General features: G+C 51.4%; 1 protein-coding gene across 4 annotated transcripts in view; it reads right to left on the bottom strand.

Annotated features, from left to right (window-relative positions):
* Positions 1-22,573, bottom strand: part of USP42 (ubiquitin specific peptidase 42) — a 224,336-nt gene that overhangs the window by 13,408 nt on the left and 188,355 nt on the right. For all 4 annotated transcript variants that reach the window (XM_075318050.1, XM_075318047.1, XM_075318049.1 and 1 more), the window contains 9 exons: positions 19,214-19,281; positions 19,025-19,095; positions 10,646-10,728; positions 10,428-10,539; positions 10,164-10,304; positions 3,220-3,320; positions 2,998-3,130; positions 1,820-2,362; positions 431-510 (listed from right to left, as the gene is read on the bottom strand). In XM_075318050.1, the coding sequence (XP_075174165.1) occupies positions 431-510; positions 1,820-2,362; positions 2,998-3,130; positions 3,220-3,320; positions 10,164-10,304; positions 10,428-10,539; positions 10,646-10,728; positions 19,025-19,095; positions 19,214-19,281 (1,332 nt within the window). The remainder of the gene's footprint in view (positions 1-430; positions 511-1,819; positions 2,363-2,997; positions 3,131-3,219; positions 3,321-10,163; positions 10,305-10,427; positions 10,540-10,645; positions 10,729-19,024; positions 19,096-19,213; positions 19,282-22,573) is intronic.

Below are 22,573 nucleotides of genomic sequence, written 5' to 3'. Positions count from 1 at the left end.
GCAGATGCACTGCACAATGTCTTCTCTGCTCGTCAAGTGGGTGGCAGCGATAGCGTGACGAAGCGAAGGACCATAGATTCCAGCACACGTGTACCTAATTTGCATAACAATGAAAGCCAAAATTTCAGAGTAAAAGGCACCATAATAGTAATCTTTCACAATATGTGATATGGCTTTATGCCGCACTACCTCTACCTGCAATCATTAACAAGTTTCCTAAAAGTATACATGAGCATATAGAGATCAAATCACCAAACAGCCCACTGAACTCCGGAAATCCTAGATCTTTCTAAGTTTAACAGAAATAAAAGGTTTACTGAATCTCTTCCTATAGCGCTATAAACCTGCTCCGCTCCTCCTGCTATACACCATGCGGCCATATCCGCCGTGAGGGATCCCCTCTAAGTGTAATTGGATGCATCCTACTTACATTTCTTCGGTTCTTTCACCCTCGGGATGGTAAGATATACCTGATGCCGTTTCTTCATGGGTCACAGTTTGGAGGTCAACCTAAGATTAAAGAAGAAAACACTATAGTTAGTCCATATTATAAGAAATAAGTTATATGCTAGGTAAAGAGCTCAACCCCGGAGAGAACGGAAGCCATAACACAGACAAAACCCCTCTTGGCTGCCTTTCAAAACCCTTTAAGGCTATGTGCGCACGTTGCGTAAATACATGCAGTTACGCTGCGCTTTGAAGCGCAGCGTAACTGCATGAGTCCTGCGTCCCCTGCACAGTCTATGGAGATTGTGCAGGGGCCGTGCGCACGTGGCGTTTTAGAGCGCAGCGCTTCGGCTACTGCCGAAGCGCTGCGTAAAAAGAAGTGACATGTCACTTCTTCCGTGCGCTTTGCCGGCAGCTCCTGCTTTGTCTATGGGAGGAGCTGCAGGCAGAGCGCATGGAATCAGCTTCACTACGGACATTTCTGCAGCGATTTAAAGCGCACATGTGCTCTTCAGATCACTGCAGAAATTTCGGCAGTGAACTGTACGCAACATGCGCACATAGCCTAAAAGTGGTAGTCCTCTCAAATTAAAGGGAACCTGTCAGCAGAAATTTCGCCCAAAACCTAAAAGATTCCCCCTCTGCAGCTCCTGGGCTGCATTCTAGAAAGGTCCCTGTTATTATTTTGCCCCATGTGAGACCAAAATGAAGACTTTATAAAGTGGTACCTTTTTGTATGCAGATTCTGTAAATGTGACACGGGGGCGGGCTGCCTGATGGCCATTATTCTGCCTCCTGCCGCTTTAGGCAGTCCTCCATCGCCGATTTCCATAGCTGTGGACGCCGCCCAGTGCTCCACAGGTCCCCGCGCATGCCCAGTGCTCATCTCTCGTGGATGAGCACTGTGCCACCGCTGGTGACGTGCGCGCAGGCTTTAGATTATGGGCGGTGCTGTGATGTTTATTACCAAGCAACCGCCCATAATCGCGGGACCGCGCTTTCCCCCTCGGCGTCCTTCGTTCTGCGCAAGCGTGGTGCTGCTGACCCCACGTCACCTCCTTCTATCCATTTCTTGCCTCAGGGCAGAGAGATGAGCACTGGGCATGCGCGGGGACCTGTGGAGCTACCAGGAGCTGCAGAGGGGGAATCTTAGGTTTTGGGCGAAATTTCTGCTGACAGGTTCCCTTTAATGGGATACTGATAGCGGGATTAGGTCAGAACCACTTGGACCCTCACAGATTTGGGAATGAGGGGCTGCAGAGCAGTTTCCCCAGTAGCAGTGTAGGGAACCGCATCCAACCCATGACTTGGACCCATTTTGTCACCCAAAACAAGAAAAATTACATATTTCCCAATCAAAACAAACACTTACTTCACTAGTTCCATGCAGTTTAACAGAACTTGTACCATTGGTGGCCACATAGGTTTCCTGGTCAACTGTATTGGCGTTGGATGTTGTTTCCTCATTGATAACAGGGTTACCATAGAAGTCAATGGCAGAATGGCCATTCATCATCACAGGTCTGCTTATCATGTCTCCACCACTGGATCGTTTCCGTACACCTTTACTCTCCTCTTCAGACTCCTCTGAGGATTCGGCCCCGTAAGGTACCAGCATGGTGGAAGGCGCCATAGGATTGGCACTGGCCAAATGTCCACGATTCAACTTATACTGGTGATTAATAGAGGGTGAGGGCGCAGAGGTAGACTGGCCGGGGGGATTTTGTTTAGTTTCAGAGGAGGATATTTCTTGGGTAGGAAGCGGCTTATTGATATTTACTATGATTTTGGGCTTCTTGCCATTCATAGTCATTTGTCTGTTCATAGGCAGAGGGCCAATGCATCTTTTCAGAATGCTGCCATTTATTCCTGATCCATTTAGAGATGCTTTTGGTGATCTACTCCCATTCATGGTCTTCACATTTATATGTAATAAAAAAAAAAAAAAAAATTATAACATTGCAATTCTTACAATCTACACACCTGATAATACATCAACCTTCCCATACACACAAATTTGTAGAGCACAGAAGAAATACCAGGAACCACTGGTGGGAAAGACGACGGCTCATAGGTAGCTGTATGGTCACGCGTTTCAGAACTACACGGCTGAGGGCCCTTGTTCTGTGCCAAAACATACAGCCTCCATAAAGTGACCATTCAGCTGTCTGAGCGGTCATCTTTCCCAGCAGTGCCTGATGGTTCCTGATATGTTCCCATACTGAACTCACTGCAGTTGCCATTGTGCATAACAGGCACAAAGAGGAGCAGTAGCTAGTCCACTCTTTACAGGTTTTGGGACAGAGCTGTGTCTGTTATAAGTACACCCCAGCCAAGAGTAGTTGACAAATGAGCGCAGAGCGGGACGAAATCATCTCCCCCTCCGATTAGACAACACTGGAGTATAAGACTGACCCCATTTTTATTTTTTTATTTTTTTTTTAAAACTTTTTTGATCTCTAAATTAGGGGTTCGTCTTATAAAGCGAAGAATACTGTATATAGGTCTTTCTTTTTTTTCCTTTTTACACAATATCTGTTACATTATTACCTTGAGGATCTGCTGGGGTCCTATGAAATCAGACTTTACGCCTCCAACCTGATGGCTGCTACTGGGCTGAGGAGAGTTGGGGCTGACAGACTGATGTGAATAAGGCGCGTCTCCACACTGCACATTCTGGGATCTTGAGAGATAGCAAAAAAATTAGATTAGGGTCCTAAATAAAACAACATAATATACTAAGGCAACTAATCAAGAAGTAAGAGGGTATACCGAATATAAAATAGAAGGTACGCCTGCTGGTTCAGCACAGTCCGGATATCTGAACTGGACACGACTGAGTCATTCATCAAGTACCACTGGTCATTGCTGGCCTGGAATAAACAGATTGTGCAAAGATTATAGAATCTAAAGACGCAGTAAATGGACTGGCATGGTTTTGTAAGGACCGCTGACTTTACCAAGGTCATGACAGGTAACGAGACGGTTTTCCTCATCCCCATTCAAATGTATGCAGACCCACAATGATCTATTGGGGGGGGGGGTGTCAAAGCCGTCGCTGGGGGGGGGGGGTCCAAGCCGTCGCTGGGGGGGGGGGGGGGGAGGGGCGTTGGTGAGAACTGAGCCGTCGGGGGGGGGAGAGGGGTCTAGGCCCTGCTGTCGGGGGGGGGGGGGGGGTGAGGCCGAGCCGTCGGCCGTCGGGGGGGGGGGGGGGGGGGGGGAATTTGAGGCCCAGCCGTGAGAGGCCGAGCCGTCGGGGGGGAGAGGGGGGGGGTTTAGGCTGAACCTGTGGGGGGGGGGGGGGGTTTAGGCCAAGCCGTCGCTGGGGGGGAATTTGAGGCCCAGCCGTCGAGGGGGGGAGAGGGGTCTAGGCCCTGCTGTCGGGGGGGGGGGGTGAGGCCGAGCCGTCGGGGGGGAGAGGGGGGGGGGTTTAGGCTGAACCTGTGGGGGGGGGGGGGGGTTTAGGCCAAGCCGTCGCTTGGGGGGTTGGGGGGGGGGGATTTGAGGCCCAGCCGTCGAGGGGGGGGGGGGAGCTGGGGAAGGCCAAGCCGTCCGGAGGTGGGGTTAAGGCTCAGCCGTTGGGTGGGTGGGGTGGGAGGAAGGCCCAGCCATCGGGGAGGGGAAGGGGGGGGACAGAGCAGTCCGGGAAAGGAAGAGCTGCTTTGTTGCCGTGAGGCAGCTGAATTTCCGGTAGGCACCTACAACAACCTGTTTTTTTTTTTCTATGGGCTTAAAAGAAGGGAATTTTGTTACTTACCGTAAATTCCTTTTCTTCTAGCTCCAATTGGGAGACCCAGACGATTGGGTGTATAGCTACTGCCTCCGGAGGCCACACAAAGCATTACACTAAAAAGTGTAAGGCCCCTCCCCTTCTGGCTATACACCCCCCGTGGGATCACGGGCTTGCTCAGTTTTAGTGCTAAAAGCAAGAAGGAGGAAAGCCAATAACTGGTTTAAACAAATTCAATCCGAAGTAACATCGGAGAACTGAAAACCGTTCAACATGAACAACATGTGTACCCGAACAACCAAAAATCCCGAAGGAAACAGGGGCGGGTGCTGGGTCTCCCAATTGGAGCTAGAAGAAAAGGAATTTACGGTAAGTAACAAAATTCCCTTCTTCTTCGGCGCTCCATTGGGAGACCCAGACGATTGGGACGTCCAAAAGCAGTCCTTGGGTGGGTAAATTAATACCTCATGTTAGAGCTGTAAAACAGCCCTTCCCTACAAGGAGGCAACCGCCGCCTGCAGGACTCTCCTACCTAAGCTGGCATCCGCCTAAGCGTAGGTATGCACCTGACAATGCTTGGTGAAAGTGTGCAGACTCGACCAGGTAGCTGCCTGGCACACCTGCTGAGCCGTAGCCTGGTGCCGTAATGCCTAGGGCGCACCCACGGCTCTGGTAGAATGGGCTTACAGCCCTGATGGAACCGGAAGCCCAGCAGAACAGTAGGCTTCAAGAATTGGTTCCTTGATCCATCGAGCCAGGGTGGATTTGGAAGCCTGCGACTCTTTACGCTGATTAGCGACAAGCACAGAGTGCATCCGAGCAGCGCAGAGGCGCCGTGCGGGAAATGTAGATTCTGAGTGCTCCCACCAGATCCAACAAATGCAAATCCATTTCATATCGATGAAATGGATGAGGCAAAAGGAAGGTAAGGAGATATCCTGATTGAGATGAAAAGGGGGATACCACCGTAGGGAGAACTCCGGAATCGGGCGCAGCACTGCCTTGCCTTGGTGAAACACCAGGAAGGAAGCTTTTGGATGACAGCGCTGCTAGCTCGGACACTCTCCTAAGAGACGTGACCGCTACCAGAAAGGCCTCTTTCTGGGAAAGTCGAGAGAGTGAAACATCTCTCAGAGGCTCGAAGGGCGGCTTCTGGAGAGCAATTAGTACCCTGTTCAGATCCCATGGGTCCAACGGCCGTTTGTACAGAGGGACAATGTGACAAACCTCCTGCAGGAACGTGTGTACCTGAGGAAGTGGTGCTAGGCGCTTCTGAAGAATACAGATAGCGCTGAGACTTGTCCTTTAAGGGAGCCGAGTGACAACCTTTTTCCAACCCAGATTGCAGGAAGGAAGGAAGGAAAAGTAGGGAATGCAAATGGGCAGGGAGACACTCCCTGAGCAGAGCACTAAGAGAAGAATATCCTCCACATCCTGTGGTAGATCTTGGCAGACGTCGGTTTTCTAGTCTGTCTCATGGTGGCAATGACGTCCTGAGATAATCCTGAAGACGCTAGGATTCAGGACTCAAAGGCCATACCGTCAGGTTCAGGACCGTAGAATTCAGATGGAAAAAACGGCCCTTGGGACAGTAAGTCCGGCCGGGCTGGTAGTGTCCACGGTTGGTAGACCGTGAGATGCCACAGATCCGGGGACTACGACCTCCTCGGCCAGTCTGTGGCGATGAGGATGGCGCGGCGGCAAACGGACCTGATGTTGCGTAGCCCTCTGGGGTGTCAGAGGGGGAAACACATAGGAAACACATAGGTAGCTGGAACTGCGACCAAACCTGAACTAAGGCGTCTGCCGCCAGAGCTCTTTGATCTTGATACCGCGCCATGAAAATCGGAACCTTGTTGTTGTGCCGAGACGCTATTAGGTCGACGTTCAGCATCCCCCAGCGTTGACAGATTTCCTGAAAACCGTCCGGGTGAAGATACCCTTCCCCTGCGTCCATACCCTGGCAACTGAGGAAGTCTGCTTCCCAGTTTTCTGCACCCGGGATGTGAACTGCGGATATGGTGGATGCTCTGTCTTCCACCCCCATCAGACTCCGCCGGACTTCCTGGGAGGCTTGCCGACTGCGTGTTCCGCCTTGATGGAAGATGTATGCCACCGCTGTGGAGTTGTCCGACTGAATTCGGATGTGTGTGCTTTCCAGCCACGGCTGGAAGGCTTGCAGGGCAAGATACACTGCCCAGATTTCCAGCACATTGATTTGAAGGATGGACTCCTCTGAAGAGAGTCCTTGACCGTCTGAGAAGGGGGACGTTCCTTCTAGGGACGTCGACTTCCCATCCCATTGGCAAAGAATGCCACATTGGAGTGGACGCAGATGAAAACTGCGCGAAAGTGACTGCCTCTGCATGAGGCGTGTTAAGGAGTGTGACTGGCCGTGAAGGAGAGACTGCACCCCCGTCTGTAGTGAACGCTGTTTGTCCAGCGGAAGCTTCACTATCGCTGAGGGAGCGTGACACTCCATGCCCAGATATGTCAGCGATTGGGTCGGTGTCAGATTTAACCTTGAGAAGTTGATGATCCACCCGAAACTCTGGAGAGTCTCCAGCGCTACGCTCAGGCTGTGTTGGCATGCCTCTTGAGAGGGTGCCTTGACAAGTCGACCGTCCAAGGAAGGATCACCGAGTGACCCTGAGAGTGCAGGACTGCTCCCACTGCTGCCCTGAACTTGGTGAAACTCCGTAGGGCTGTCGCCAGACCGAAGGGCAGGGTTACGAACTGAAGATGCTCGTCTTCAATAACGAAACGTAGCAAACGTTGGTGCTCTGGAGCAATCGGCACGTGGAGATAAGCATCCTGATGTCTATTGATGCTAGGAAATCTCCTTGAGACATTGAGGCAATGACGGAGCGGAGGGATGCCCTCCGGAACCGCCTGGCCTTCACGTGCTTGTTGAGCAGTTTTAGGTCCCCCACAATCAGATTGGAGGAAAAACCGTGTCTTGTTCCTGAAGAGGAACAGGAATTACCACTCATTCTGCCTGCAGAAGAGCATCGGCTCGGTGGGTAGGTGGGGAAGTTCTGAAGAATCGAGCCGGAGGCCGAGAACAGAACTCTATCCTGTACACGTGAGACACAATGTCTCTCACCCACCGGTCTGTGACCTGTGGCAGCTAAATGTCGCCAAGGCGAGAGAGTCTGCCACCAACCGCGGATGCGGAGAGAGAGAGCTTAAAGTCATGAGGAGACCGCCTTGGAAGCGGTTCCTCTGGCTGCCTTCCTTGGGCGTGATTGAGCCCGCCTGGAATCTGAGCCCCTCTGAGCCTTTTGAGCCCTTTTGGACTAGGACAATTTGGACCTGCCCGAGCCTGGGAAGGACCGAAACCTCGACTGTCTCTCTCGGACAGCATTAATAGGGTAAGTCGCAATGCAGACATTGCGAGGATAAGGACGCTACCTGCGGCACAGATGTACCTGTGCTCAAGACCAGCTGCGCAAGACCAGCTGACATAGCTTAGAGTGCCCATACGGCTGCGAATGCCGGAGCAACCGACACGCCGATAGCTTCATAGACAGATTTCAACCAGAGGTCCATCTGTCTGTCAATGGCATCTTTAAGTGAAGTCCCATCTCCACTGCAACTACGGATCTAGCCGCAAGCCTGGAGATTGGGGGAGCCACCTTTGGACCCTGGGTCCAGCGCCTGACCACGTCAGGGGAAAAGGGATAACATGTATCTTTAATACATTTAGAGAAACGCTTATCTGGTAAGCGTGGTGATCCTGAACTGCTTCTCTGAAGTCAGCGTGGCCAGAAAAGTACTCAATGTACGCTTGAGATACTGAAATGGGATTTCTCCTGCTGGGAAGCTGACTCCTCCACTGAAGGAGCTGGGGGAGAGATATCCAACATGCCATTGCTGGACGCTATAAGATCATTCCCCATGGCGTCACCATCCGGTGTATCCGGATTGAGAGCGGTGTCAGGATCAAAGTCCTGATCAGCAACGTCTGCCTCATCATACAGAGAGTCCTCTGCTGTGACCCTGACTAGTGATGAGGCCGAGTGCCGCTCCCAGCGAGCTCGCTTAGGCTGTCTGGGACTGTCGTCCGTGTCAGAGCCTACACCCTGGCAAGATTGCCCATGGCCTGTCTGGACTGCAAGTCACTATCCCATGACAATCTATCAGCCGAAACTGCAACACCGTCCCTGTCCATGGACAGGATTCACAGGCGGTTCCTTTGGCCACCTCTAGTAGAGACCCCGGCTGACCAAGTGCTACAGAGGAGCATTGCACACAACGGGGGTCAGTGGAACTTGCCGGTGGAACAGTATCACATGCAGTAAAAGCAGCATAGAAAGCCTGTGTTGCTTTTTTTTGCTGCTGTAGTCTAGCCATCTAGGAGCATATAGCCGAGAATAGCGACCGTACAGTGCAATGTATAGCATACAAGCATAAAGTACAAATGAGCCCTTCAGCACATGCAATATGAGCAGCTTAGAAAGCCTGTGCCTTGGCACCCTTGCTTTTTTGCTGCTGTAGACTAGCCATCCAGGAGAATATCTCCAAGAGTAGCGACCGTACAGTGCAATGTATAGCATACAAGCATAAGTACAAATAAACACTTCAGCACATGCAATACAAGCAGCATAGAAAGCCTGTGCCTTAGCACCCTTGCTTTTTTGCTGCTGTTGTCTCGCCATCTAAGAGGGCATATAGCCAAAAATAGCGACCTACAGTGCAGTGTAAGCTAAAATACAAATGGACACAACGGTATATAGTGGGGTCAGCACTTCAGGTGCTGCTTACCGCCCGCCTATAGGCGGGTGTGTGGTCGCCAGAGTCCTGTGACTGGTTGCCCAGAGCTTGTCTCCGTTCTCCAGCTCGGACTGCAGGAATGGCTGCCGGCGTCCTTCTCCAGCTCGTGTGACGAGGGGCGGGCCGTGGGCGTGCCCAAGGCAAGAGCGGGAAACCGGCGTCCCACTGTGTCCAGTGAAGGGGGCTGGAGAATGCAAAGCAGACTCCAGCCCTCGGCGCTGACTTTCTGTACAGCGTCCCGCCTCTCCCCTGACTGGCAGGGCTGGGGGCGGGAACGAAACGGAAACTAGGCCGCAAAGCCGGGGACTCGAGTAATAAGCGCGGCCGTCCTATGTGCACGGCCAGCGCGGAGTCCCCGGCGCACCACAAGTCCCAGCCGCGCCACAGTGTAAAAACACCCAGCAGCGGCCCGGCGCGGCAGTTCCCAATACATAAATTCACACAGCAAAGTTGCCGTGAATAATAGCACGAGCGCTCCGCGCTGTTGTCCCCGGCGCACTAGCACTCCCAGCAATGCTGGTGTGTGTGTGCGCGATGTGTACGGGGACACAGAGTACCTTAATGTAGCAGGGCCCTGTCCCTGACGATACTCAGCTCCATATCCAGCAGGTTCTCTGGGTCTGTGGATGGAGCCCGGTCTCAGTGCCTGGAGACCTGTAAGATCCCACTTCCTCAGAGCCCCTCAGGGGGATGGGGAAGGAAAACAGCATGTGGGCTCCAGCCTCCGTACCCGCAATGGGTACCTCAACCTTAACAAACACCGCCGACATAAAGTGGGGTGAGAAGGGAGCATGCTGGGGGCCCTAGAATGGGCCCTCTTTTCTTCCATCCGACATAGTCAGCAGCTGCTGCTGACTAAACAGTGGAGCTATGCGTGGATGTCTGACCTCCTTCGCACAAAGCAGAAAACTGAGCAAGCCCGTGATCCCACGGGGGGTGTATAGCCAGAAGGGGAGGGGCCTTACACTTTTTAGTGTAATGCTTTGTGTGGCCTCCGGAGGCAGTAGCTATACACCCAATCGTCTGGGTCTCCCAATGGAGCGCCGAAGAAACTATAGATATAGTAGACCTGGATAACCGCTAAGTGTTTAAATGCCCTCAGCCCATCCCCCAAGAAAGCACTTATGATATGGAGCAGAAACTAGAGAAAACTAGCACCATCACTGGACTCTATAGTAGCATATGATGGAAGCTTTAGAATTTCTCTCACCTTTATATAGCAGAAATAATGCCCGGTGTGACAGCTGATGCCTGTATGCACGAGAACGGCGTATAAGGAGTACATTATTGGTTCTCCATGAGGGTTGGAGGTGTATGGACGGATGTTTATATACTCTGGGTACTTTATTTCCTAAAAGAACCAGGGCGCAAGGAAAGAAAAACCAAGAATTAAAAGACTGTAAAATTAAATATAGTGTATGTATACTGACCAGTGAGTAATGTGCAGAGTACAAATGTACAGAAGTAGATTCACCTTTGAAAGCTTCCCCCCGCTGAAGCTTGCAAACCTCTTCAAGGACAATGTTAGCACGTTCGATATTCGATGTACTGTAAATCTTTTTGTAGCTGTAACCAACTGTTTACACCTAACAAGAAAAAGGGGAAATATAGTCAAAAGAAAGTCAAGTGTGAGGTGGTGACTGTGCTGTGACTCCTATAGGCAGGAAAGGGTGCTGGCGGGGCCATACGTACTTGCTGCAGTTATAGGCATTGTCCCCGTCAAGTTGTTCTGCCTTCACAAACTGTTCCAGAGCTTTATTCACACTATGGGAAGTCTACAAAAAAAAAGAAATAATATGCATTAAGTAAACAAGATACCATGTAATGAAGGGAATTTTGTTTACTTACCGTAAATTCCTTTTCTTCTAGCTCTAATTGGGAGACCCAGACAATTGGGTGTATAGGCTATGCCTCCGGAGGCCGCACAAAGTATTACACTCAAAAGTGTTAAGCCCCTCCCCTTCTGCCTATACACTCCCCGTGCTCCCACGGGCTCCTCAGTTTTGGTGCAAAAGCAAGAAGGAGGAAAAAGAATTATAAACTGGTTTAAAGTAACTTCAATCCGAAGGAATATCAGAGAACTGAAACCATTCAACATGAACAACATGTGTACACAAAAAACAGGGGCGGGTGCTGGGTCTCCCAATTAGAGCTAGAAGAAAAGGAATTTACGGTAAGTAAACAAAATTCCCTTCTTTGTCGCTCTATTGGGAGACCCAGACAATTGGGACGTCCAAAAGCAGTCCCTGGGTGGGTAAAATAATACCTCGTAAGAGAGCCGTAAAACGGCCTCTTCCTACAGGTGGGCAACCGCCGCCTGAAGGACTCGTCTACCTAGGCTGGCATCCGCCGAAGCATAGGTATGCACCTGATAGTGCTTCGTGAAAGTGTGCAGGCTCGACCAGGTAGCCGCCTGACACACCTGCTGAGCCGTAGCCTGGTGCCTCAAAGTCCAGGACGCGCCCACGGCTCTGGTAGAATGGGCCTTCAGCCCTGAGGGAACCGGAAGCCCAGCCGAACGGTAAGCTTCGATAATTGGCTCCTTGATCCACCGAGCCAGGGTTGATTTGGAAGCCTGTGACCCTTTACGCTGGCCAGCGACAAGGACAAAGAGTGCATCCGAGCGGCGCAGGGGCGCCGTACGAGAAATGTAGAGTCTGAGTGCTCTCACCAGATCTAACAAGTGCAAATCCTTTTCACATTGGTGAACTGGATGAGGACAAAAAGAAGGTAAGGAGATATCCTGATTGAGATGAAAGGGGGATACCACCTTAGGGAGAAATTCCGGAACCGGACGCAGAACCACCTTGTCCTGGTGAAACACCAGGAAAGGGGCTTTGCATGACAGCGCTGCTAGCTCAGACAGACACTCTCCTAAGTGAAGTGACTGCAACTAGGAAAACCACTTTCTGCGAAAGGCGTGAGAGAAATATCCCTCATTGGCTCGAATGGTGGTTTCTGAAGAACCGTCAGCACCCTGTTCAGATCCCAGGGTTCTAACGGCCGCTTGTATGGAGGGACGATGTGACAAACCCCCTGCAGGAACGTGCGTACCTGTGGAAGTCTGGCTAGGCGCTTCTGGAAAAACACAGAGAGCGCCGAGACTTGTCCCTTAAGGGAGCCGAGCGACAAACCCTTTTCCAGTCCAGATTGAAGGAAGGACAGAAAAGTGGGCAAGGCAAAAGGCCAGGGAGAAATACCCTGAGCAGAGCACCACGACAGGAAAATTTTCCACGTCCTGTGGTAGATCTTGGCGGACGTTGGTTTCCTAGCTTGTCTCATAGTGGCAATGACGTCTTGAGATAACCCTGAAGACGCTAGGATCCAGGACTCAATGGCCACACAGTCAGGTTGAGGGCCGCAGAATTCAGATGGAAAAACGGCCCTTGAGATAGCAAGTCTGGTCGGTCTGGTAGTGCCCACGGTTGGCCGACCGTGAGATGCCACAGATCCGGGTACCACGACCGCCTCGGCCAGTCTGGAGCGACGAGAATGACGCGGCGGCAGTCGGCCCTGATCTTGCGTAACACTCTGGGCAACAGTGCCAGCGGAGGAAACACATAAGGGAGCTGAAACTGCGACCAATCCTGAACTAAGGCGTCTGCCGCCAGAGCTCTCGGATCTTGAGACCGTGCCATGAACGCTGGTACCTTGTTGTTGTGCCGGGACGCCATGAGATCGACGTCCGGCACCCCCCAGCGGCAACAGATCTCCTGAAACCCGTCCGGGTGAAGGGACCATTCCCCTGCGTCCATGCCCTGGCGACTGAGATAATCTGCTTCCCAGTTTTCCACGCCTGGAATGTGAACTGCGGAGATGGTGGAGGCCGTGGCTTCCACCCACAGTAGAATCCGCCGGACTTCCTGGAAGGCTTGCCGACTGCGTGTGCCGCCTTGGTGGTTGATGTATGCCACCGCTGTGGAATTGTCTGACTGAATTCTGATCTGCTTGCCTTCCAGCCACTGCTGAAACGCTTTCAGGGCAAGATACACTGCCCGTATTTCCAGAACATTGATCTGAAGCGAGGACTCTTGCTGGGTCCACGTACCCTGAGCCCTGTGGTGGAGAAAAACCGCTCCCCACCCTGACAGACTCGCGTCCGTCGTGACCACCTCCCAGGATGGGGGTAGGAAGGATTTCCCTTTCGATAATGAAGTGGGAAGAAGCCACCACCGAAGGGAAGCTTTGGTCGCCTGCGAGAGGGAGACGTTCCTGTCGAGGGACGTCGGCTTCCTGTCCCATTTGCGAAGGATGTCCCATTGAAGAGGACGCAGGTGAAACTGCGCGAAAGGAACTGCTTCCATTGCTGCCACCATCTTCCCCAGGAAGTGCATGAGGCGTCTCAAGGTGTGTGACCGACCTTGAAGGAGAGATTGTACCCCTGTCTGTAGTGACCGCTGCTTGATCAGCGGAAGCTTCACTATCGCTGAGAGGGTATGAAACTCCATGCCAAGGTATGTCAGCGATTGGGCCGGTGTCAGATTTGACTTTGGAAAATTGATGATCCACCCGAAACTCTGGAGAGTCTCCAGGGTAGCGTCGAGGCTGTGTTGGCATGCCTCTAGAGAGGGTGCCTTGATCAACAGATCGTCCAAGTACGGGATCACCGAGTGACCCTGAGAGTGGAGGACCGCTACTACAGTAGCCATAACCTTGGTGAAAACCCGTGGGGCTGTTGCCAGGCCGAACGGCAGTGCCACGAACTGCAGGTGTTCGTTCCCTATGGCGAAACGCAAGAAGCGCTGGTGCTCTGGAGCAATCGGTACGTGGAGATAAGCATCCTTGATATCGATCGATGCAAGGAAATCTCCCTGGGACATTGAGGCGATGACGGAGCGGAGGGATTCCATCCGGAACCGCCTGGTCCTTACGTGTTTGTTGAGAAGTTTCAGGTCCAGGACAGGTCGAAAAGACCCGTCCTTCTTTGGGACCACAAACAGGTTGGAGTAGAAACCGTGACCCTGTTGCTGAAGAGGAACAGGGACCACCACTCCTTCTGCCTTCAGAATGCCCAGCGCCTGCAGAAGAGCCTCGGCTCGCTCGGGAGGCGGGGATGACCTGAAGAATCGAGTCGGGGGATGAGAGGTGAACTCTATCTTGTAACCGTGAGACAGAATGTCTCTCACCCAGCGGTCTTTTATTCGTGGCAGCCAGGTGTCGCAAAAGCGGGAGAGCCTGCCACCGACCGAGGATGCGGAATGAGGAGGTCGAAAGTCATGAGGAAGCCGCTTTGTTAGCTGCCCCTCCGGTGGTCTTTTTAGGACGTGACTTAGACCGCCATGCATCAGAGTTCCTTTGCTCTTTCTGAGGCCTTTTGGACGAGGAGAATTGGGACCTGCCCGCGCCCCGAAAGGACCGAAACCTCGACTGCCCCTTCCTCTGTTGGGGTATGTTCGGTTTGGGCTGGGGTAAGGATGTATCCTTTCCCTTGGATTGTTTGATGATTTCATCCAAACGCTCGCCAAACAATCGTTCGCCAGAAATTGGCAAACTGGTTAAGTGCTTTTTGGAAACAGAATCTGCCTTCCATTCCCGTAGCCACAAGACCCTGCGGAGTACCACCGAATTGGCGGCTGCCACCGCCGTACGGCTCGCAGAGTCCAGGACAGCATTAATAGCGTAAGACGCAAATGCCGAGGTCTGAGTGGTAATGGACGCCACTTGTGGCGCGGACGTGCATGTGGCTGCTTCAATTTGCGCTTGACCTGCTGAGATAGCTTGTAGCGCCCATACGGCTGCGAATGCTGGGGCAAAAGAAGCGCCGATCGCTTCATAGATGGATTTCAACCAGAGCTCCATCTGCCCGTCAGTGGCATCCTTGAGTGAAGCCCCATCTTCCACTGCAAGTATGGATCTAGCTGCCAGTCTGGAGATTGGAGGATCCACCTTGGGACACTGAGTCCAACCTTTAACCACGTCAGGTGGAAAGGGATAACGTGTATCCTTAAGGCGCTTAGAAAAACGCTTATCTGGACAAGCATGGTGATTCTGGACTGCCTTTCTGAAATCGGTGTACGCTTGGGGAACCTGAACCGGAATTTCTCCTGCTGAGGAGCCGACTCCTCTGCTGGAGGGACTGAGGGAGAAATATCCAGCATTTGATTGATGGATGCAATAAGATCGTTCACTATGGCGTCCCCGTCTGGAGTATTAAGATTGAGAGCGCCCTCAGGATCAGAATCCTGATCAGCTACCTCCGCTTCATCAACTCGAGATTCCCCTCGCTGAGACCCTGAACAATATGATGATGTCGAGGGAAAATCTAAGCGAGCTCGCTTAGTCGGTCTGGGGCTGGGGTCTGTGTCAGAACCCTCAGCCTGGGATCTATGAGATACCCCGGGAGGACATTGTTGGTCCAACTGAGCGGGGGCCAGGGAACAAAGATTCAACAGAGTCCCTGTGCTGAGATACCGGCCTGTACTGCAAGGCTTCTAGTATCTTAGCCATAGTCTCAGAGAGTTTTGCAAACTCTGTCCCCGTCACCTGGACATTGTCAGCAGGTGGCTCCCCCTGGGCCCCTCTTAGCAGAGGCTCTGGCTGAGTAAGTGTCACAGGGCCCGAGCACTGTATAGAATGAGGGTCAGTGGAACCTGCCGGTAGCGGGGTCGTACATGCGGCGCAGGCAGCATAATAAGCCTGTGTTTTGGCACCCCTGCCTTTTGTGGGCGCCATGCTATTATCTTCCCTGAGCAACACAATAGGGTATATAGCCAGAAATCAACTGCGCACTATACAGTGTAAAATAAACATATAATGTTACACTACTGCACAATGGGGCTAGCACCACAGGTGCTGCTTACCACCCGCTTAAAGCGGTTGTGATGCCACCAGAGTCCCTGCCTGGGTCTCCCAGATTTTGTCCCCCTCTGCAGCGTCCGAGGAGCTGACAGGAATGCGTCCTGAGGAGAGGAGGGAGTCGTGGGCGTGACCCAGAAAGAGCGGGAACTGGTGCCTGCACTGTGCACAGTGAGGGGAGTGGAGTATGCAAAGCATGCTCCAGCCCTCAGTGCTGCTCGTTCTATGCAGCGTCCCGCCCTTCCCCTGCCTGTCAGGGCTATGGGCGGGAGGAAAGGAAACTAGGCCGCAAAAAGCCGAGGACTCTAGTAATAAACGCGGCCGCCGTAAAAGCGCTGCCGGCGTGGAAGTCCCCGGCGCACTACAAGTCCCAGCCGCGCCGCAGTGTTTCCAAGGCAGCGGCGGTCAATGCGGCAGTCCCTATACATAAACACACTCAGCAACGCTGAGTGTGTAATGGCACATATTAACCCGGTCAGCGCCGCGGTCCCCGGTGCACTAGCACACCCAGCAAAGCTGGAGTGTTGCTGTGCGCGGTCCCCACGGGGACACAGAGTACCTCCAAGTAGCAGGGCCATGTCCCTGAACGATACCCGGCTCCTATCCAGCAGGCTCCACAGGAGTTGTTGATGAAGCACGGTCTCATGTGCCTGGAGACCGATAGGATCCCACTTCCACCAGAACCCTGAGGGGGATGGGGAAGGAAAACAGCATGTGGGCTCCAGCCTCCATACCCGCAATGGATACCTCAACCTTACAACACCACCGACAAGAGTGGGGTGAGAAGGGAGCACGCTGGGGGCCCTATATGGGCCCACTTTTCTTCCATCCGACATGGTCAGCAGCTGCTGCTGACCAATCTGTGGAGCTGTGCGTGCGTGTCTGACCTCCTTCGCACAAAGCAAAAAACTGAGGAGCCCGTGGGAGCACGGGGAGTGTATAGGCAGAAGGGGAGGGGCTTAACACTTTTGAGTGTAATACTTTGTGCGGCCTCCGGAGGCATAGCCTATACACCCAATTGTCTGGGTCTCCCAATAGAGCGACAAAGAAATATGTGTTTTGGCTTGGACCGTGAAGAAGGCGGCTTATACCGCCGAAACGCGTTGTCCGTAACGCACTATTTCCTGCAACTTATTATTTACAGCTCATAATATTATATATATATATATATATATATATATATATATATATATATATATATATAAATAAATAATACATTCTTTTTATTTTTCTATCAATAAATCCATGATTTTATGCCATCCGGACCTCTTGATTTGCTGGATCACTCTTCCTTTTCACCATCTGACAAAATATACATTTTTTTTTTTTTAGCCAAATTTGTTTCCCACCCTTTAGAGCACCCCTCACCCCTCAAACTCCCAACATCATGCATTAGAAATTAATTGTTGCATTAGACATAAGGTCAACGGTAATGGAGGTTTGACTAATAAGAAGGGTGAAGAAGAAAATGAAGCACAGATGTGACAGCAGAAAGAACACTAGACATGGTGACCACACAGACAGATATAAACATATAATGCGTAGTGTGAAGAGTGGCTTTAAATCATTTAGTGTCGCACAAATGAGGGCCAGCAGTTTTGGAAAAGTATTTTCCCCATCAGTATTTTGAACTGATTGATAATTTAGAAGGGGACGCAGAGTCACACCCAAGCAGTGGTGCCTTCATACGCAGGATCAGTCGTGGTATTAAGAAGTCAGAGCCCCACTGATCAAACCAAAAAAAGTACAGTGGAACCTTGGATTAAGAGTAACTTGGTTTGGAGGTATTTTTTTTAATTGGAGGTATTTGCTAAGAATATTACACCTTCTGCATATTGGGATAGGATCTTGGAGATGGGAATACAACTAAGACTAATGCAGCACATCAGTCTTAGGCTAAGTTCACACTTCCGTTGTTTTGCATCAGTCACAATCCGTAGCCTTGAGGAATTACGGTATCCTGCAAAATATTTTGCAGGAATCCTATTTTTACCCATAATTTTCTATTAGTGACGGATTGTGACTGATGCTGCTGCGTTGCATCCGCTGCATCGCGGTCAGTCGTTTTTTAACTGACCGCCGGGCGGGAACAACGCAGCATGTAACGTTTTTTGAGCAGCGCGATCCGTAGGATTTCGCTGCGCATGCGCTCTCTGGCTCCCCGCCCCCGTAACCAGGATAAACATCGGGTAACCAAGCAATGCGCTTTGGTTAGTTACCCGATATTTACAGTGGTTACGGGTGCAGGGAGCCCACGCTAAGCTGGTATCCAAGATAAATATCGGGTAACCAAGCAAAAAGTGCTTTGCTTTTACCCTATATTTACCCTGGATACAGTGTGCAAGGAGGCCGACACTTCACCACTCGACTCCGCCCCCTCCCGCACTCCGCATGTGTACACACACACACAAACACACTCACTCACTTGTCCCCAGCCCTGCTTTCCCCGCGGCACTGACCACCTCAGCACTACGGCTCCGCCCCCTCCCGCACTCCGCATGTACACACGCATGTAGACACACACTCACACTCACTCACCTGTCCCCAGCCATGCAGACCACGGCACTGTCTTCCTCAGCTCCGCCCCCTGAACTCAGTCCCCCCGAACTCCGCCACCCCGCACACAACGGAGTCCGACAAAGAAATTCTTTTCTTTGTCACCGTTGTCATCCGTTGTACAACGCATCAGTCACATGCGTCAAGCAACGCATGTGACTGATGCAAAACAACGGAAGTGTGAACTTAGCCTTAATGAAGCACTCGCTGTAGTACAGTTACCCGATTCATTAAAGCCACGTGCGCCACTAAATGAATCAGACGAGTCCGTTACCAAGTGTGCGCCGCTGCCAGAAATGTATGCCAGTAGGGGACTGGTACACATCTCTGGATTAAGATTTGGCACTTAAGTGGAGTAACATTTATAAGGCGTAGTCTACTAATTGTTGTCCGCCTCCACTAGGTGTATACAGCTGAAAATATTGGAGCATACCGACTCTGGTCTACAACATAGGTCAATGGCCCCAGTTGGTGCATAGGGCCGAATCTGCTTTTGTGTGGGTTTGGACGCAAACCACAGCGGAGCCACTGAAATTAGTGGCAAATGTTATGTGAACCCAGCCTTTGTATGTGAGTACTACACAGACAGTCCACAGATTTTAATGGCTCCTTTCCCTGGTGCTGGGTCACAGATCACAGTGGATTGTTGAGGTTCCTGCAGCAGCAAACTCTGAATTCATTAAAGGGCTATGAATTCATCAGAGGACATGTATGTTTTACCTTTATCTCCAGAGGGATATCCAGATATTCATCATATGTGTCAGAAACGGATTTACAATTTAGACATTTCACTGTAAAGATAAAAAAAAAAAAAAAAAAAAAAAAGAAGTGTAAATATTTTTTCGCCCAGATAGACGGAAACCTTCCATGCATTATTTGAGCAGAACTCTTCTGAATATCACATCTTACCTCGGGAACGTAGACAACCGCCGAATATCTGATGTATAAAAGTTGTGGTTTGTGTATGTCTGTCTAAACTGAAGGAAAAAACAAAAAATAAAAAAAAAAGAAGGTTTAGAAAAGGTTAATATCACATTCAGGTGAAGGGAGCAGCAGCGCTGTGTATTCATCAGGGGTCTCCAATCAGAAGCAGCGGATGTCCATGCTGCTGGAGGGGCTCTGCTTACTGCACAGGACAGATCATTTCTAACTGGAACTTACAGAATATAACTTTCTATCATAGCACAGTGTAGATTGAGGGAGGCTGCCTGATCCCACATGCATTTACTTTATGAGTATTGCTAATGAATGAAAAGGGCCAGCTGGTGCTCACCCTCCCCCAATCCAGTTCTCATGACGCTGCTCCTGTATTTGCATTTTAGCTGCCGTAGCGACATCATTCACACAAGCATAACTGCTGCAGCCAGAGTTTATTAATGTAGAAGACATGAGCCACTGAGCACCGATTGGCTGCAGCGGTGATGCTGCAGCCAAACCACAAAAAAGAGAATTTTGTTACTTACCGTAAATTCTTTTTCTTATAGTTTCGTATTGGGAGACCCAGACCATGGGTGTTTAGCTTCTGCCTCCGGAGGACACACAAAGTACTACACTTAAAAGTGTAGCTCCTCCCTCTGAGCTTATACACCCCCTGGTAGCCAGTCCTAGCCAGTTTAGTGCAAAAGCTGAAGGAGAATAGCCACCCACAAGTATAACCGAGTAAGAACCGGAACAACCGGAGCCTCTGTCTACGACAACAGCCGGTGATAACACACGGAACAAGAAAATTGCCAACACGCAACAGGGAGGGTGCTGGGTCTCCCAATACGGAACTATAAGAAAAAGAATTTACGGTAAGTAACAAAATTCTCTTTATCGTTCCTTTGGGAGACCCAGACCATGGGACGTTCCAAAGCTGTCCCTGGGTGGGAATAAACAGAAAAAACTAAGAAGTAGGCGGAGCCTAACTTCACAAGTGGGCGACAGCCGCCTGAAGGATTTGTCTGCCCAAGCTCGCATCTGCCGAAGCATGAGCATGCACTTGGTAGTGCTTCGAAAAGGTATGCAGGCTAGTCCAAGTGGCAGCCTGACAGACTTGTTGAGCCGTAGCCTGGTGCCTAAAAGCCCAAGAGGCACCGACAGCTCTGGTAGAGTGCGCCTTGATCCCCGGCGGGGGAGGCACCTGAGTACTCTGGTAGGCGTCCGAAATGGTCGATCTAATCCAACAGGCCAAGGTCGGCTTAGAAGCAGAGAGACACTTGCGCCGCCCTGTGGTTCGCACAAAAAGAGAGGTGCACCGCCTAAGCGCAGCGGTGCGAGACACATAGATCCGGAGAGCACGCACCAGATCTAGAGTATGCAGCGCTTTCTCAAAGCGATGAACAGGGGCCGGACAGAAGGAAGGCAAGGAAATATCCTGGTTAAGGTGGAAGGGAGAGACCACCTTAGGAAGAAAGTCCGGGGTCGGACGGAGAACTACCTTGTCTTGGTGAACAACCAAAAAAGGTGACTCCGAGGAGAGCGCAGCCAAATCAGAGACTCTCCTGAGAGAAGTTATGGCAACTAGAAAGGCCACCTTTTGAGAAAGACGATACAAAGAAACCTCCCTAAGGGGCTCGAAAGGGGGTTTCTGCAATACCGTGAGGACTAAGTTAAGGTCCCAGGGATCCAAGGGCCGCCGATAAGGCGGAATGATGTGAGACGCACCTTGCATGAAGGTGCGGACCTGAGCCAGCCGGGCGAGACGCCGCTGGAACAGCACTGATAGAGCTGAGACTTGTCCCTTGAGAGAGTTGAGGGACAGTCCTAGCTGCAGACCGGACTGTAAAAAAGACAGAAGGGTCGGCAACGAGAATGGCCAAGGAGAATGGCCGGAAGAGCGACACCAGGACAGGAACATTTTCCAAGTCCTGTGATAGATCTTGACGGAGGAAGACTTACGGGCCCGAGTCATAGTGGAGATGACTTCAGGAGGAATACCAGAAGCCGTCAAAATCCAGGACTCAAGAGCCACGCCGTCAATTTGAGTGCCGCAGAATTCGGGCGGAAAGAAGGGAATTTTGTTACTTACCGTAAATTCCTTTTCTTCTAGCTCTTATTGGGAGACCCAGACGATTGGGTATATAGCTACTGCCTCCGGAGGCCACACAAAGCATTACACTAAAAAGTGTAAGGCCCCTCCCCTTCTGGCTATACACCCCCCGTGGGATCACGGGCTGCTCAGTTTTAGTGCTAAAGCAAGAAGGAGGAAAGCCAATAACTGGTTTAAACAAATTCACTCCGAGTAACATCGGAGAACTGAAAACCGTTCAACATGAACAACATGTGTACCCGCAAACAAACCAAAAATCCCGAAGGACAACAGGGCGGGTGCTGGGTCTCCCAATAAGAGCTAGAAGAAAAGGAATTTACGGTAAGTAACAAAATTCCCTTCTTCTTCGGCGCTCTATTGGGAGACCCAGACGATTGGGACGTCCAAAAGCAGTCCCTGGGTGGGTAACAAAATACCTCAAGTTAGAGCTGCAAGACAGCCCTCCTCTACGAGGAGGCCACTGCCGCCTGCAGGACTCTTCTACCTAGGCTGGCGTCCGCCTAAGCATAGGTATGCACCTGATAATGTTTGGTGAAAGTGTGCAGACTCGACCAGGTAGCTGCCTGGCACACTTGTTGAGCCGAAGCCTGGTGTCGTAATGCCCAGGACGCACCCACGGCTCTGGTTGAATGGGCCTTCGGCCCTGAAGGAACCGGAAGCCCCGCAGAACGGTAGGCTTCCAGAATTGGTTCTTTGATCCATCGAGCCAGGGTGGCTTTAGAAGCCTGCGACCCCTTGCGCTGGCCAGCGACAAGGACAAAGCGTGCATCAGAGCGGCGCAGGGGCGCCGTGCGGAAAATGTAGATTCTGAGTGCTCTCACCAGATCTAACAAATGTAACTCCTTTTCATACCGGTGAACCGGATGAGGACAAAAGGAAGGTAAGGAGATATCCTGATTAATATGAAACGAGGATACTACCTTAGGGAGAAACTCCTGAATGGGGCGCAGCACTACCTTGTCCTGGTGGACCACCAGGAAGGGAGCCTTGGATGACAGCGCTGCTAGCTCAGACACTCTCCGAAGAGACGTAATCGCTACCAGAAAGGCCACTTTCCGTGATAGTCGAGAGAGTGAAACATCCGTCAGAGACTCGAAAGGCGGCTTCTGGAGAGCAACTAGTACCCTGTTCAGATCCCATGGATCTAACGGCCGCTCGTACGGGGGGACGATATGACAAACCCCCTGCAGGAACGTGCGTACCTGCGGACGTCGTGCTAGACGCTTCTGAAAAAAAAC

The sequence above is a fragment of the Anomaloglossus baeobatrachus genome, chromosome 7 (genome assembly GCF_048569485.1).
Source record: "Anomaloglossus baeobatrachus isolate aAnoBae1 chromosome 7, aAnoBae1.hap1, whole genome shotgun sequence".
NCBI lineage: Eukaryota > Metazoa > Chordata > Amphibia > Anura > Aromobatidae > Anomaloglossus > Anomaloglossus baeobatrachus.
This window is presented reverse-complemented; position numbering and strand designations above follow the sequence as displayed.